Raw genomic sequence first — 12,424 nt, 5'->3', positions numbered from 1 at the left:
AAAATAACCAGTTTTCAAAGTCTCTTTGTAGACATTATTTATACATTTAACTCTTGAGTTTCCAAATAAGCTAATAACATAATTCTAATAAGGCCTCATTTTTATGTAGAGAAGAGAATTTATCAGCGGTGATGTTGAACCAACAGATGCGGAATCGGAATGGCACAGTGAGAGTGAAGAGGAGGAGAGACTGGCTGTAAGTCTTTAGAAAAATGAATTCTGTTGAAAATAAGCATTTGTACGTGCTTTTAATTACTAGTAAACTTTGGTGCTTCTCACAGTAGCTGCTGCTGTATCATTAGGTTGGGTGTTTAGATTCCTTTCTGATACGGATCTAGCATCTGACAGCCCTGTCAGTTAGCAGGGGGAAGGTGTAGTACCTCCTCAGTTAGCTGTGGACAGGAGCATATCGAAATAAGGGGTCAGACGAACAGAGGTCGAAACTTCAGAGGAAGCAGAGATCAAGAGGAGATACTCCTGTGTGCTCAGTCACTGGACGATGGGAGGACTTGGGAGGCGAGTACCTTTCTGCTCAGTGGCATGGACTAGCGCGCGCCCTGAGAGGGGCTCAGCCCGTGGATTGGTTGAGTATGGTGGTTGTGGTGTGACTGTCAGTCACCTGCTCACAGCCTTCTTCTAGTGACTGGTCCCATTCCAGTGCTGTGAAAACTCCCAGTACACAGGTTAACTTTGTCAGCCTGATTTTATGTTTGGGAGACAAGTAACTTTTATCCTATAACTAATTTTTTGCAGTTTTTATTTGTTTGTTTTGAGGTGTATGATAATTTTGGTGGCCATATGTGTTTTTTGATCCTTTAAAAATATGTAGAACTTGGCTCAGTTGAAGCCATGGCTATAATTTCCTACAGCTGAAGGGAAATCTGCCTTCGCTGATTTAAAAAGCCTGCAAGATCATTTCATCGTAACAATCCCATTTGGCAAGACATTCCGAATTTACCATGGTTCCGTTTAGTGTTGTGTTTTACTTCCCTTGGTCTACCTTTTCCGTGGGGCCTGATGTTACAGTTTCCCTGCACTTTGCCAGGTAGCCTTTCTGGTCACTTTCTGATGGTTGCATAGTGTTCGTGAAACGGCATTTAATAGCCATAGCCGTTTCCTTAGAACTGGGTTAGTTGCAGAGTACTTTCTTGCTGCAGATACTGCTGCAGCAAATTATTATTATTATTATTATTTTACTTCAACTTACTGCCCCCCGCCCCGCAAATTGTAACCAAAGGTCAGATTGTTAGTCCAAGTGAGCTTCTTTATCCCTGCACTGGACTTTTTTCACTCGGTGATAGATGTTCTGCATATTTGTGTTGCATCTCCCAAGGTTGAGGTACAGTCTTTGCATCTGCATTTGTGGTGATGATTGTCTGAAGATGGCACCTCACAGAGCTAGCACTGGGTGGCCTTTCCCAGAGTTGGTGGCACTCTGTCATCTCTTTAGTTTTTTCACCTTTGATGTGAGATCATATCATGGATTTCCATGTGGACGCAATATCTTGAATGCTTTTTTCCCTCAGAAACGTGAAAAGTGTCGCATGGCCCAGTGAGTGGCTTAGACATGCAGACTCTGAAAGAAAGGTTTTTGATCAGAGAGAAGACAGGGTTTGGAAGTGATACTCGGCATTAGTCCACTGAGTTATTTGTAAATTTGTATTTTTGTGATCTATTTGCATCTTTTTTTTTTTTTTTTTAGGGAGACGTGAAAAATAAAGTAGTCATAACAGAAAAAGAAGCAGCAACAGCTGAAGAGCCAAATCCCAAAGGAATTCCAGAGTTCTGGTTTACCATCTTTAGAAATGTAGATATGCTAAGTGAATTAGTCCAGGTAAGCACATTTCTAAGTTACAGAGAAATTACTTGGTAGTCGTCGTCTTTTTTTTTTTGAAACAGAGTTTTGCTCTTGTTACCCAGGCTGGAGTGCAGTGGTGCGATCTCAGCTCACAGCAACCTCTGACTATCTGGTTCAAGCGATTCTCCTGCCTCAACCTCCCTAGTAGCTGGGCTTACAGGCACGCACCACCACCCAACTAATTTTTGTATATTTAGTAGAGATGGGGTTTCACCACGTTGGCCAGGATGGTCTCGATCTCCTGACCTCGTGATCTGCCTGTCTCGGCCTCCCAAAGTGCTGGGATTACAGGTGTGAGCCACCACATCCAGCCTACATGGTAGTCTTCTAACATTACTTGTCTATGGTGTTTTTGAAGCACTAAACTCAGCTTTTGAAAGGTACTTTCTTTGACCAGGACCTCAGGTGACCAGTCCTAATCTCATAGTGAATGGTTTATTCACAGTGAATGGTTTATACCACTTCCATGCTGTCTTTTGCAGCTTTTGTTAGAAAGCCAGGCACCTCTGAGTCTCATCCAAAACTTTCCAATCAGTTCCTTACCTTTTACTCCCTATAAAGGTCTCTTGCCTTGCCTGTGGGGAAGCCTCTGAATAGATTGAGAGCCCACCTCCATCTTACTATGGTGTGAGTGCGCAGGACAGCGTCAGAGTAGGATAATTAAGTTTGAAGGGATGAAGGGTGCGCATACACACATCTCTAATTTTTGAACAAGTTGCTGATGTTTTCTGAACATCTCTTTTGAAAAAGTACTATTTTTTTTTTAAAAAAAAAGAAAAGGCCAGGCATGGTGGCTCATATCTGTAGCCCCAGCACTTTGGGAGGCCGAGGTGGGCAGATCGTTTGAGACCAGCCTGGGCAGCATGATGAAATTCCATCTCTGCAAAAAATTACAGAAGTTAGCTGGGCATCGTAGTGTGCACCTGTGGTCCCAGCTCCTTGGGAGGCTGAGGCAGGAGGATCACGTGAGCCCAGGAGGTCGAGGCTGTGCTGAGCCATAATCACGCCACTGCACTCCAACCTGGTGAGTTGCAGAGTGAAACCCTGTCTCAAAAAATCTGTATATAGCCAACCTTTCTGTTTTTGTCTTGGCATGACATTTTACTTTTTATGGTGAAATGGTGAACAAATTAAAAGATAACAAATTTGGGTTTCCCTGAAATGAGTTGTTATAGAAGTTTCTAGAATACAGAAACAAGTCTTGCCTTAAGTCTCACTGACTGACTTGCTGTTGGTTTTTATTGCTCCAGAGTCCCCAGAAACTGCACGTCTGCATTCAGACTTGCTCAGGACAGCTCCAGGCTCTGCTTGTGTGGGCAGTGCTTCTCCCGTCCAGAGCATAGCCACTGTCCCTTGCAAACTGCCCTGTTGTCATTTGCACAGGATTTTACAACTACATTTTTAATAGGCTTCAGAAATGTATCCCCTTGCTGCTTCTGCTGCCTCCCTTCTTCAATGCTTATCCTTTGTCCTAAGCCAAACCTTAAGAAAATATGGAAAGAATGATGCATTTCTGACTCTCCTTCCAGACCAAAAAGCATCTACAATAGAACAGCCTTGGTTTTCCTGATCTGAGCTTCCTTTTCCTATCAAAAGGTAGAATTTAAGACTACTAGACCATACTTTTAAAAGAATGCCATGAGCCAGAATTTTATTGGAAAAATGAAGTCATGTGTACCAGAGCTGTAGTCTCCCGATAGCACACTCATCTGAGCAGCTTTGAGAGTTTTGAGGTGGTTTTAGGAAGTCCTCATGTGACTCCTTGAGAGTTGAGAGTTGAAAATCCCCATGGCAGGGAGCAGGTGGAAAGATTGGCTTATAGGTTATTTCTTCTCAGACTTTGGGGACACGGGGAGTGGTATAGAAGTGCAGATTCTGGTTTTGTGGGGCTGCCTGTCTCACGTGTCCTGGCGTGATGCTTGCCCTGCAGGCTTGGAGTGTCCTCACCTGGGATTGAGGGTGCAGCGATACAGGGTTTGGGAGCTGGAGTTAGGTGACTTGAACGGGTTTTGGTGTCCTCTTCTGTGCGTGTGGCAACCTGGTTGGTTATGGCGTTGGGGTCACTGCCTTGGGTTTTGACAGCACAGAGGGACATTTGGCCACATTTTAATGGGGTGTCCCTTCTCATTCTCCCAGCACCTTTGTTAGTGTCGGTGCTTCTGTATTTCAGCCCTGAAGTGTCTTAATTGCTTTTTGTTTTAAAAGCTTAAAAAGATATGCAGGAGTTGATAAAGTACTCATTTAATAGCAGAGAATGACGAAATGTTATTTGTAACCTCATAGCAGGTAATGGTAGCATGTTCTATTTTGAGTTTTTTAACAATTGTTTTTTAATGTCTCGTTTTGAAGTCTGCCATTTTTGAGAGAAGCCCTTTCCTTTTTAAGGGATGTGGTCTTGCTGTGGTGCCCAGCCTAGAGGTCGCTAGAGCCACTGACGTGGCTTTTCATAGGCACAGTCATAGTGTACTGCTTTTTCATTCTCCTGGCCTCGAGTGACCCTCACGAGCAGCTTGGAATACAGGTGTGCGCCACTGTGCCCAGCTCATTTTGGTCCAGTATTAAATCCCAAAGACGGATTGACTCTAAGTCCCTTTGTTCTCAAAATTTGGGAATTGTTGAAATACATTTCTCCAAGTAGAGTTGTGAAAATTTGAGATAGTGGCTTTCTGTGCCTTTGGTTCCTGGGGTGTCTGCTGACGTGGGACATTGCATTGTATTTGCCCTGGACTTGAAAGTTTTGGCTCACAGGGCACATGGCTACTTGAGGAAATTAGAACAGAGTGGTTATTTCATGAAGTTTGGGAGAACATCAGTGGGCACTGCTCCTTTGAGTGGGATGAGTTTGAAGTTCCCAGTGCCACCTGTGGAAAGCATGCTGGTGAAAGTGCTCATCCTAGGGATCCAGAGCCAGCGTGTATTTCGGTGGGTAGCACGCGCAGCGTTGGAGACTGAACGTCACGTGCAGGTGTGGCCCATTTCACAACTGCCTTTGGGTTACTTTTTGTCTAGAGACTTGCAGGTATCTTTTTGTTTTGTTCTATAATGGCAGAAGAATTGAAAATTAGGGCTCACTTAACGGAAAGTCAGGCACAGAAAGGTAAATTGCCTCATGGTCACACTCAGGTGGGAGCTACAGAAACAGCTCACTGAAGCGGAGAATTGTTGTTAAAGGCTAAGAAGGGGAGACGGGGAGGCTGAATCGGGAGAGGACTGTTACCAGATACAGAGCGCTGCTGGATAGGAGGAGTAAGTGCTGGTGTTGTGTAGCACTGCAGGGTGAACGTGGCTGACGGTAATTTAGTGTATGTTTTCAGAAAGCTTGAGGACAGGTTTTGAATGTTCAGAAATAAATGTTTGAGATCGTGGTCCTGATCCATTACACATAGTAGACATGCATCAAAATGGGTATTCCCAGACTTCGTGGGTAAAGAAGTGACTATGGTGTTAGAAACAAAGGACCTGCCACTAGGGCGTGGTTGGAAGGATTCAGGTCTTACCCCTCCTCTTCTGACTTTCCTCACTTGGACTTTCTAAGCTGACAGGTATTGGCAAACTCTGAGTTTAAAGAAATATCACTTGTCAAATGATACAGCCACAGATAAGAATTTGCACACTCTTGTGCCTGCAAGTTAGAGATCAGACACACTTTGTGTAAGTGTTCTTAAAGAAGTGACCTGTGGGGCCGGGCGCGGTGGCTCAAGCCTGTAATCCCAGCACTTTGGGAGGCCGAGGCGGGTGGATCACGAGGTCAAGAGATCGAGACCATCCTGGTCAACATGGTGAAACCCCGTCTCTACTAAAAATACTAAAAATTAGCTGGGCGTGGTGGCGTGTGCCTGTAATCCCAGCTACTCAGGAGGCTGAGGTAGGAGAATTGCCTGAACCCAGGAGGCGGAGGTTGCGGTGAGCCGAGATTGCGCCATTGCACTCCAGCCTGGGTAACAAGAGCGAAACTCCATCTAAAAAAAAAAAAAGAAGTGACCTGTGTATCGTGAGTTTTGGATGCAGTCATGAGCCACATAACACATTTTGGTCAACAGCAGACTGCATTTAGGCCAGTGGTCCTGTAAGATGATGATACCGTATTCTTACTGTACCTTCTCCGCGTTACCAGCTGCTTTCAGTATTGATACAGTCACATGCTGTGCAGGTTTGCTGCCTAGGAGCAATAGTGTATAGTGGGCTGCACCGTCTAGCTGTGTGTGAATATACTCTGATGATCACACACAAGTTGCCTAGCAGTGTTTCTCAGGAGATGCCCCCGTTGTTAAGCCACACACAACTATATTGCCACGGGTGGGGAAGCTGGCTGCCAAGGCTGCAGCTGATCTGGCCTTCTCTTCTAACTTCCAGGCTTCTCTGCCTCCTCGGAGAGGCTACAGACCAGCAGGCTTGGTTGGTAGCTTTTCTCATCTCTGTGTGCCGTGGGAGCTGCTGGCAGGAAAGCAGCAAAGCCCTTGCCCCCCAGTATTGCAGGCAGGCAGTGTCAGTGGCACTGTGCTTCACTAGCGGTGATAGCCACCATTGCTGCACACCAGGGAAGGTGGACACCTTGGTGCTGCTTCTCTGTGACAGGGAGTTGGTGAATAAGTTTGGGTTCCTTCCTGGTAGTTATTACTTGACAAGGGCAGAATTCCAATAGGGCCGATGATGCAACATCTGGGAGCCTAAACATCCGTGACTCTTGGGGAGAGATGTGTTGTGTTTTAAAATCCTATTGGAAATGTTTTTCTCTTTTTGATTAGGAATATGATGAACCAATCTTGAAACACCTTCAGGATATTAAAGTGAAGTTTTCTGACCCTGGACAGCCTATGGTGAGTACTGACTTGACCTTCTGATTGGCATCAGGAGTTAGACTCAGTACTGCATTGCCTGTCTGCTCCCTGAGAGTTAGATGGGGATTCCATTGCCTTTCTGTGTCCCGCTTGGCACTGTAGTCGTGAGTCTGTGCCGGATGATTTGACAGTGATTGAGACCATGTGATGCCCCAGAGCCAGATGGGCACCAACACAGGAGTCATCTTGCAGGTCCTAGTCTGTGGGGGTGTCCACTGTGCCAGGCCTCGCTCTTGTAGTTTGTTTGTTCACCCTGTTGGGCGGAGACGATACTATTCTTTTCCCAAGTGTCTTTCAAGTTTGCATCCTTCTGATGCATATTTTTAAAGTTTAAAAGGATGGGAGATATGTACACATAATGATCAGCACTTACTCAGAAATCTGAACCTACTGGGTTTTATCCTTTTAAAAAAAGTGCAGATAGGACTGAAAAGTGTTTTTCTTTCTGGTTTTTGATTTGTCCTGAAACACATCTTTACAAAATGCTTGCCATGGTGTGTCATTGCACTAGTGATGTCAGTGGCATGGATCGGCCTGCCAATTGTTAGGACAAGTTTCACTGTATCAGCCCTTTTTTACCTGAGGAAACATAGGCTCAGCCTCGGATAGCCTCGCTGGGCTGTCTCATCCTAGCCTGGTTCTTCCAGGCAGCACTGTTCGTAACCTGTCAGCCTGGCTGTAGCTCACGGGTTCCATTCCGGTGCAATAGCATTTCCAGCGGCACATGACTGACTGACTGGTGGCTTTCAGTTTCAGGTCTTGGAGACAAATACTGCATGAGGGGCCATGGGTTCGGGATCTTGGGGGTGGGTGGTGCTGGGAACCTGGGACCAGTCAGCAGTCCCTTCCCTCCTTCCCATCTCAGCACTGGGGCCCAGGCTAGTGGATGAGGACCGGCATGAGTGGGCTTTCTTTATTGCAAGTGCTGCAGGTAGTGCCTGGGGCAGTGGCAGAGGTGGGTGGTGGATGTACCTGTATCTGTCCTTTCTACTTTTTCCTGTCTATTTTCCACTGTGGAAGGTGACATTCAGGTGTCCATCTCTGGGGGAAGGCACTGGGAGCCAGGAGTGATACCTGCTCACCAGCTGGGGGGCTCCCTCCAGAGGGGACACCCCATCTTCCCTTTTCCATGTGGGTTATAGCAGGTCCTTCTTCCTGGGCTTGCGTCACTTTTGTTAGGGCTTGATCACAGTGCCCCTCGGAGCTGCCTGGGCACTTCTGCCTAGTTTGCCCTCATTGGGTGTGGTGTATGTATGATGCTTTTAAGATTCTGTGTTTCCTTGTACTTCTTACCTGTGATTCATCCAGACTCAATTAACTTTTTTTCTCTTTTGGGTCAGTTCCTTTTTTTCCCTTTCTTTTCTCTTACTGGACACCTGTTTGATGATTTCTGAGGTCAGTTTTCCTTCTCAGCTTGTCATCTTATTTCCTCCATCTCTTGGTGACTCTGGACTAGAGCTCTAGCTGTGGTAGACTGGGGACTACTCTATTATAAAAGTCATATGTGCTTACTCTAGAAAATTTAGAAAAGACAGGCAAGTGTAAAGAACGCTGTACAAATCTGTCTTCTAAAAGTAAATCTCAGCAGCTTCCTGAATTTCCCCATACACTTTTTCCTTTGTAAAATTCTGATGAAGCATCTAAGGCATTTTAAGTTATAAAGAGAAATGAGACTTCAAAGTGAATCTTGGCTGGTGTTTTTGCAGCTCCCAACCATGCCTCATGCCCTTCCCTTGAGTGCTTGCCCACCTGGACACACAGTGCATGCGTGTGCCACATGGCTTCTGCCACACCACATGGCGTGTGCACAGTGTCACCTGCTGCCCTGTGGCACGGGCTTGGCTGGGGGAATGTCTGTTACTGCAGCCGTCAGATAGAAAATGGTTTAACATTCCCCTATGTGTGCCACCTCCCCCATTGTAAATTGTTGCATTATGATCAGCATACTTGAACCCAAATTTGTGTTGAAATGTTTTGTTTTGTTTTGAGACAAGTTTCACTCTTGTTTCCCAGGCTGGAGTGCAATGTCACGATCTTGGCTCACTGCAACCTCCGCCTCCCGAGTTCAAGCGATTCTCCTGTCGCAGCCTCCCGAGTAGCTGGGATTGCAAGTGTCCATCACCATGCCCAACTATTTTAAGTAGAGATGGAGTTTCGCCGTGTTGGCCAGGCTGGTCCTGAACTCCTGGCCTCAGATGATCCGCCCGCCTTGGCCTCCCAGAGCGCTAGTATTATAGGTGTGAGCCACTGCACCCAGCCGTGTTGAAATGTTTGATAATTTCCTTAGTTTAGATTCCTTTCGTTGTAATTACTGAGTCAAAGAGGATGAAGCTTTAGAAGGCTGAAAGGTTGTTCACTTGGGATTAAAGGCATGAGCCACTCAGGCCCTGCTTAACAGTTGCCAGTAAGAGTGGGCATGATGAGCATATTTATGTCTTGCCTGGCTGTAGTGTGTGTGTGAATGGAGCAGTCTTATCTTCAAGCCGCTTTTCGGTTGGGCACTTAAACAGTTGAATCATCTTCAGTTGTGTTTCAGTTACTATTGACTAAACAAAGGCAGAGGGGAGAGGAAAAAAGGAAAGTAGGAAGAAATAAGAATCTCTCCATAGAAAAGTAGGTTGGGCGTGGTAGTCCATGCCTATAATCCAGCGCTTTAGGAGGCTGAGGTGGGAACGTGGCTTAAGCCTGGGAGTTTGAGACCAGCCTGGGAAACATAGGGAGACCTGGTTTTTAAAAGAGAGAAAAAAAGGGAGGGGGAACAGTCGGGCATGGTGAAGGTCCGCAAGTATGATAGTATCGTTTGTTTTCTGGGGTCACCCCGTGCCCTGGGTTGGTTGTCCACACTGGTCACAGCCTTGAGCAGTTCTGGAATCGTAGCAGTCTCTCCATTGGTTGGCTGCTTGCCTTCCCTCTTTGTTACAGTTTTTTTCTTTTTAAGCCCTGGAGGGTGGGAGAGAAATCGAATCTTATTTGATGCTGATTCCTTGTAGCTGCCTGCCTTTCCTTGTGATTTTTGCCAGGCAGGTGACTGGCCTTTGCATTGTTCTGTGTGGTTCATCTGCAGTGCCCTAACCCGCTTTGCTCTTGCACAGGCCAGTGGAGAGCTCCTCACCAGATCCTGCCGCTGTCCCTTCAGAAACCGACTAGTCTCCCTGATTCTGATTTCCTAAGCCTCATGCCCCCTCTCCTCCTCTGCCTTTCTTTGGGAGTTATTTTTTCACTTCTCCTTTGTGGAAGTGGTTTGTTTGAATGTATATACGTGTGTGTGTGTGTGTGTGTGTGTGTGTGTGTGTGTGTGTGTAAATGTTGCTATATATATATATTTTTTTATTAGTCCTCTTAATTTTCCCTCCATTGATGGTCTTACCATTACAATGAAAAAATAGAAACAGCTACCATTTAGCCAGCCTTGCCTGTAAACCTGGCTCTGTTCTGAGTGATAGAGATTAACCATGAACTCAGAGAGCGTGTCATTTCTCGTGTACAGATAAGGAAACTAGAGCATGGAGACTGAGTAGCTTCCGCAAATTGCCCAGCACTATAGGCAGAGATGGGATTTGAACCCAGGCTGAGTGCAGAATTGGTCTTGTAAACTGTCTATAAATTACTCAACCAAGCTCATCCTCCATGTTTTTCTTTTATAAATAGGGATGAGGTAGATGTCTCGGCACATATTGATGCATCCATCCAGGTATTTTCCTTAAGTAGAACAAATTCCTCAAAACAGAATTACTGAGTCAGGGAATGTGCCTTTTATTTTTTTTGATACTATCAAATTATCCTTCATAAATCTGTTGACAGCATAAGAGTGTACCCAGTACCCCAAAATCCTGGCTGGGACTACCTATTTTTGTACATTTTGCCTCAAAGGCATTTCATTTTGGTGTTTGTGTGTGTTACCTGTGAGCATGAATGTCTTGTTGCTGCTGTTGGCTGTTGGATATTGTCTGTGTCTGCGTTCACGTTTGCATCCTTTTCCCGGTGTGCTCACCTCTCTTCCAGGTCTGTAGTGTGCTTTGTAAGTGAAGGATGAGCTTTCTATCCTTGTAGAGATTTGTCCTTTCCTCCCACCCACCTCCTAGGAGAAAAGCTGTGGGGTCACCACTTTTACTGCACAGCACAGATTATAAACCCTGGCTTCCCCCGGTAGGGTGGGGGCTTTGACTGAATGGAAAAGGAGAGGAGGGGATGGGCTGCCGGTGCCCCCACCTTCCCCTAGTCACCTTCCCTCCTTCCAGTAAGCAAGGGCTGGGAGCAGCTGAGAGAAGCTAGGGTTCCTTAGGAGAGCTTGACCCCTGTTGGTGGGGAGGTGTTGGAGGAGGACATGCCTCTACTCGTGAACTGAACAAATAATTCCCTTCAGTCCATCATTTGTTTCTTTAACGTCATCCTGATCGTTTTTGCGATGGAGAAGTTTTACTTGATGTATGGTCCTATCTGTTGAGTTTTTCCAAAATAGCTTCTAGTAAGTATTGTGTGCTCCAAGCATTCTGTCCCTGTTATTTTTTGATTTTAACTAGTGCTTACTCTGAGTTTCTGCTTTTAGTCTTTTGTGTTAGAGTTCCACTTTGAACCCAACGACTACTTTACCAACTCAGTCCTGACAAAAACCTACAAGATGAAATCAGAACCAGATAAGGCTGATCCCTTTTCCTTTGAGGGTCCTGAGATCGTGGACTGTGATGGGTAAGAAAATGTCATTCTACCTTGTTTTTCTGCAACAAAATCATGAGATAATTATGTAACTTTATGGGTAAGATAGAAGTAAGGAATTAAGTGCAGTCTTGAATCTTCTTGGAAGCCTGGTAGACAAATACTTTACTTGTCTTTCAGTTTGGGATTACTTGTAGTGCAGAGCTTGGAGTTGACGGCTGAGCCTGGAAATGAGTCAGATGGTTGCAGATGCAGGCGTTTGGGACAGTGCCCGCGGTTTCTTCATTTTAATGAAAGTATTAGGTTGTCTAGACGCCATGAATTGAAGTTCTTAAAACTGAACTGATGGATTACCTTTAGCAAATAAATACTTGTTGAATGAATGAGCCTCATTCCAGGGCTGTATTGATCAGTTAGTTGCTTAGGAAATAGGTGGGGGCAGCGTAGCTCTTGTTTGACTCATACTGAGTTCAGTCTTTGTAGATCACTACAGAGAGAAATTGGTTTAGAATTAATTTCTGAAGGTTGGTTTGATTGAGAAATGGTTTTGGTCTTGACTTGAAACAATTATCCTTCTTTACCAGAACCAAGTACTAATTGTTAATTCAGGACTTTATTAAAAGTCCTTCTGGAGTAATTGAGAAAGATTATTTTTCAGGGCCAGGCCATCATGTGAGAAAAAGGCCTGGTCTTTCCAAGCATGTTCCTAAGCAGGCAGTACTCAGGTGCTGCCAGGCATTTCCTGGGTCCACGGTTATAGAGCATTAGAGAGCATGCGATGCTCAGCCCTCAGCTGGCATACCCAGGGCTACTGTGGTCCTCACTGGCCTTCAGGATTCCCAGTGGCCACCTGTTTCCGTTCTTGAGGTTATCCCGCTCACTTGGCTGCCTTGAACAGCAGCAACTCCTGCTTCCTTGGGAAATCGCGGACAAGCGCTTGTGTATCATGCAGACTTGACAGGGCTTTGCCACAGAATACACATTTCAGAGTCCTGATGAAATGTCTTGGGAAAATGATACCATTGTTCCAGATGTCTGAAGTTTGAGGCAGTGGTCACACCCAGGTTGCAAGAGG

The 12,424-nt window shown here is 45.5% G+C and overlaps 1 protein-coding gene and 1 non-coding gene across 4 annotated transcripts in view; both read left to right on the top strand.

Annotated features, from left to right (window-relative positions):
* The window catches only part of NAP1L4 (nucleosome assembly protein 1 like 4), a 49,234-nt gene that overhangs the window by 21,970 nt on the left and 14,840 nt on the right, over window positions 1–12,424 (top strand). For all 3 annotated transcript variants that reach the window (XM_039471009.2, XM_039471010.1, XM_003943299.4), the window contains exons 6-9: window positions 110–196; window positions 1,703–1,834; window positions 6,604–6,675; window positions 11,243–11,382. In XM_039471009.2, coding sequence (XP_039326943.1) covers window positions 110–196; window positions 1,703–1,834; window positions 6,604–6,675; window positions 11,243–11,382 — 431 coding nt within the window. The remainder of the gene's footprint in view (window positions 1–109; window positions 197–1,702; window positions 1,835–6,603; window positions 6,676–11,242; window positions 11,383–12,424) is intronic.
* LOC120364827 (small nucleolar RNA SNORA54) lies at window positions 7,345–7,467 on the top strand. Its single transcript, XR_005579966.1, has one exon. It is a non-coding gene; the product is annotated as a small nucleolar RNA SNORA54 (small nucleolar RNA).

The sequence above is a fragment of the Saimiri boliviensis genome, chromosome 6, assembly GCF_048565385.1.
Source record: "Saimiri boliviensis isolate mSaiBol1 chromosome 6, mSaiBol1.pri, whole genome shotgun sequence".
Lineage (NCBI taxonomy): Eukaryota > Metazoa > Chordata > Mammalia > Primates > Cebidae > Saimiri > Saimiri boliviensis.
This window is presented reverse-complemented; position numbering and strand designations above follow the sequence as displayed.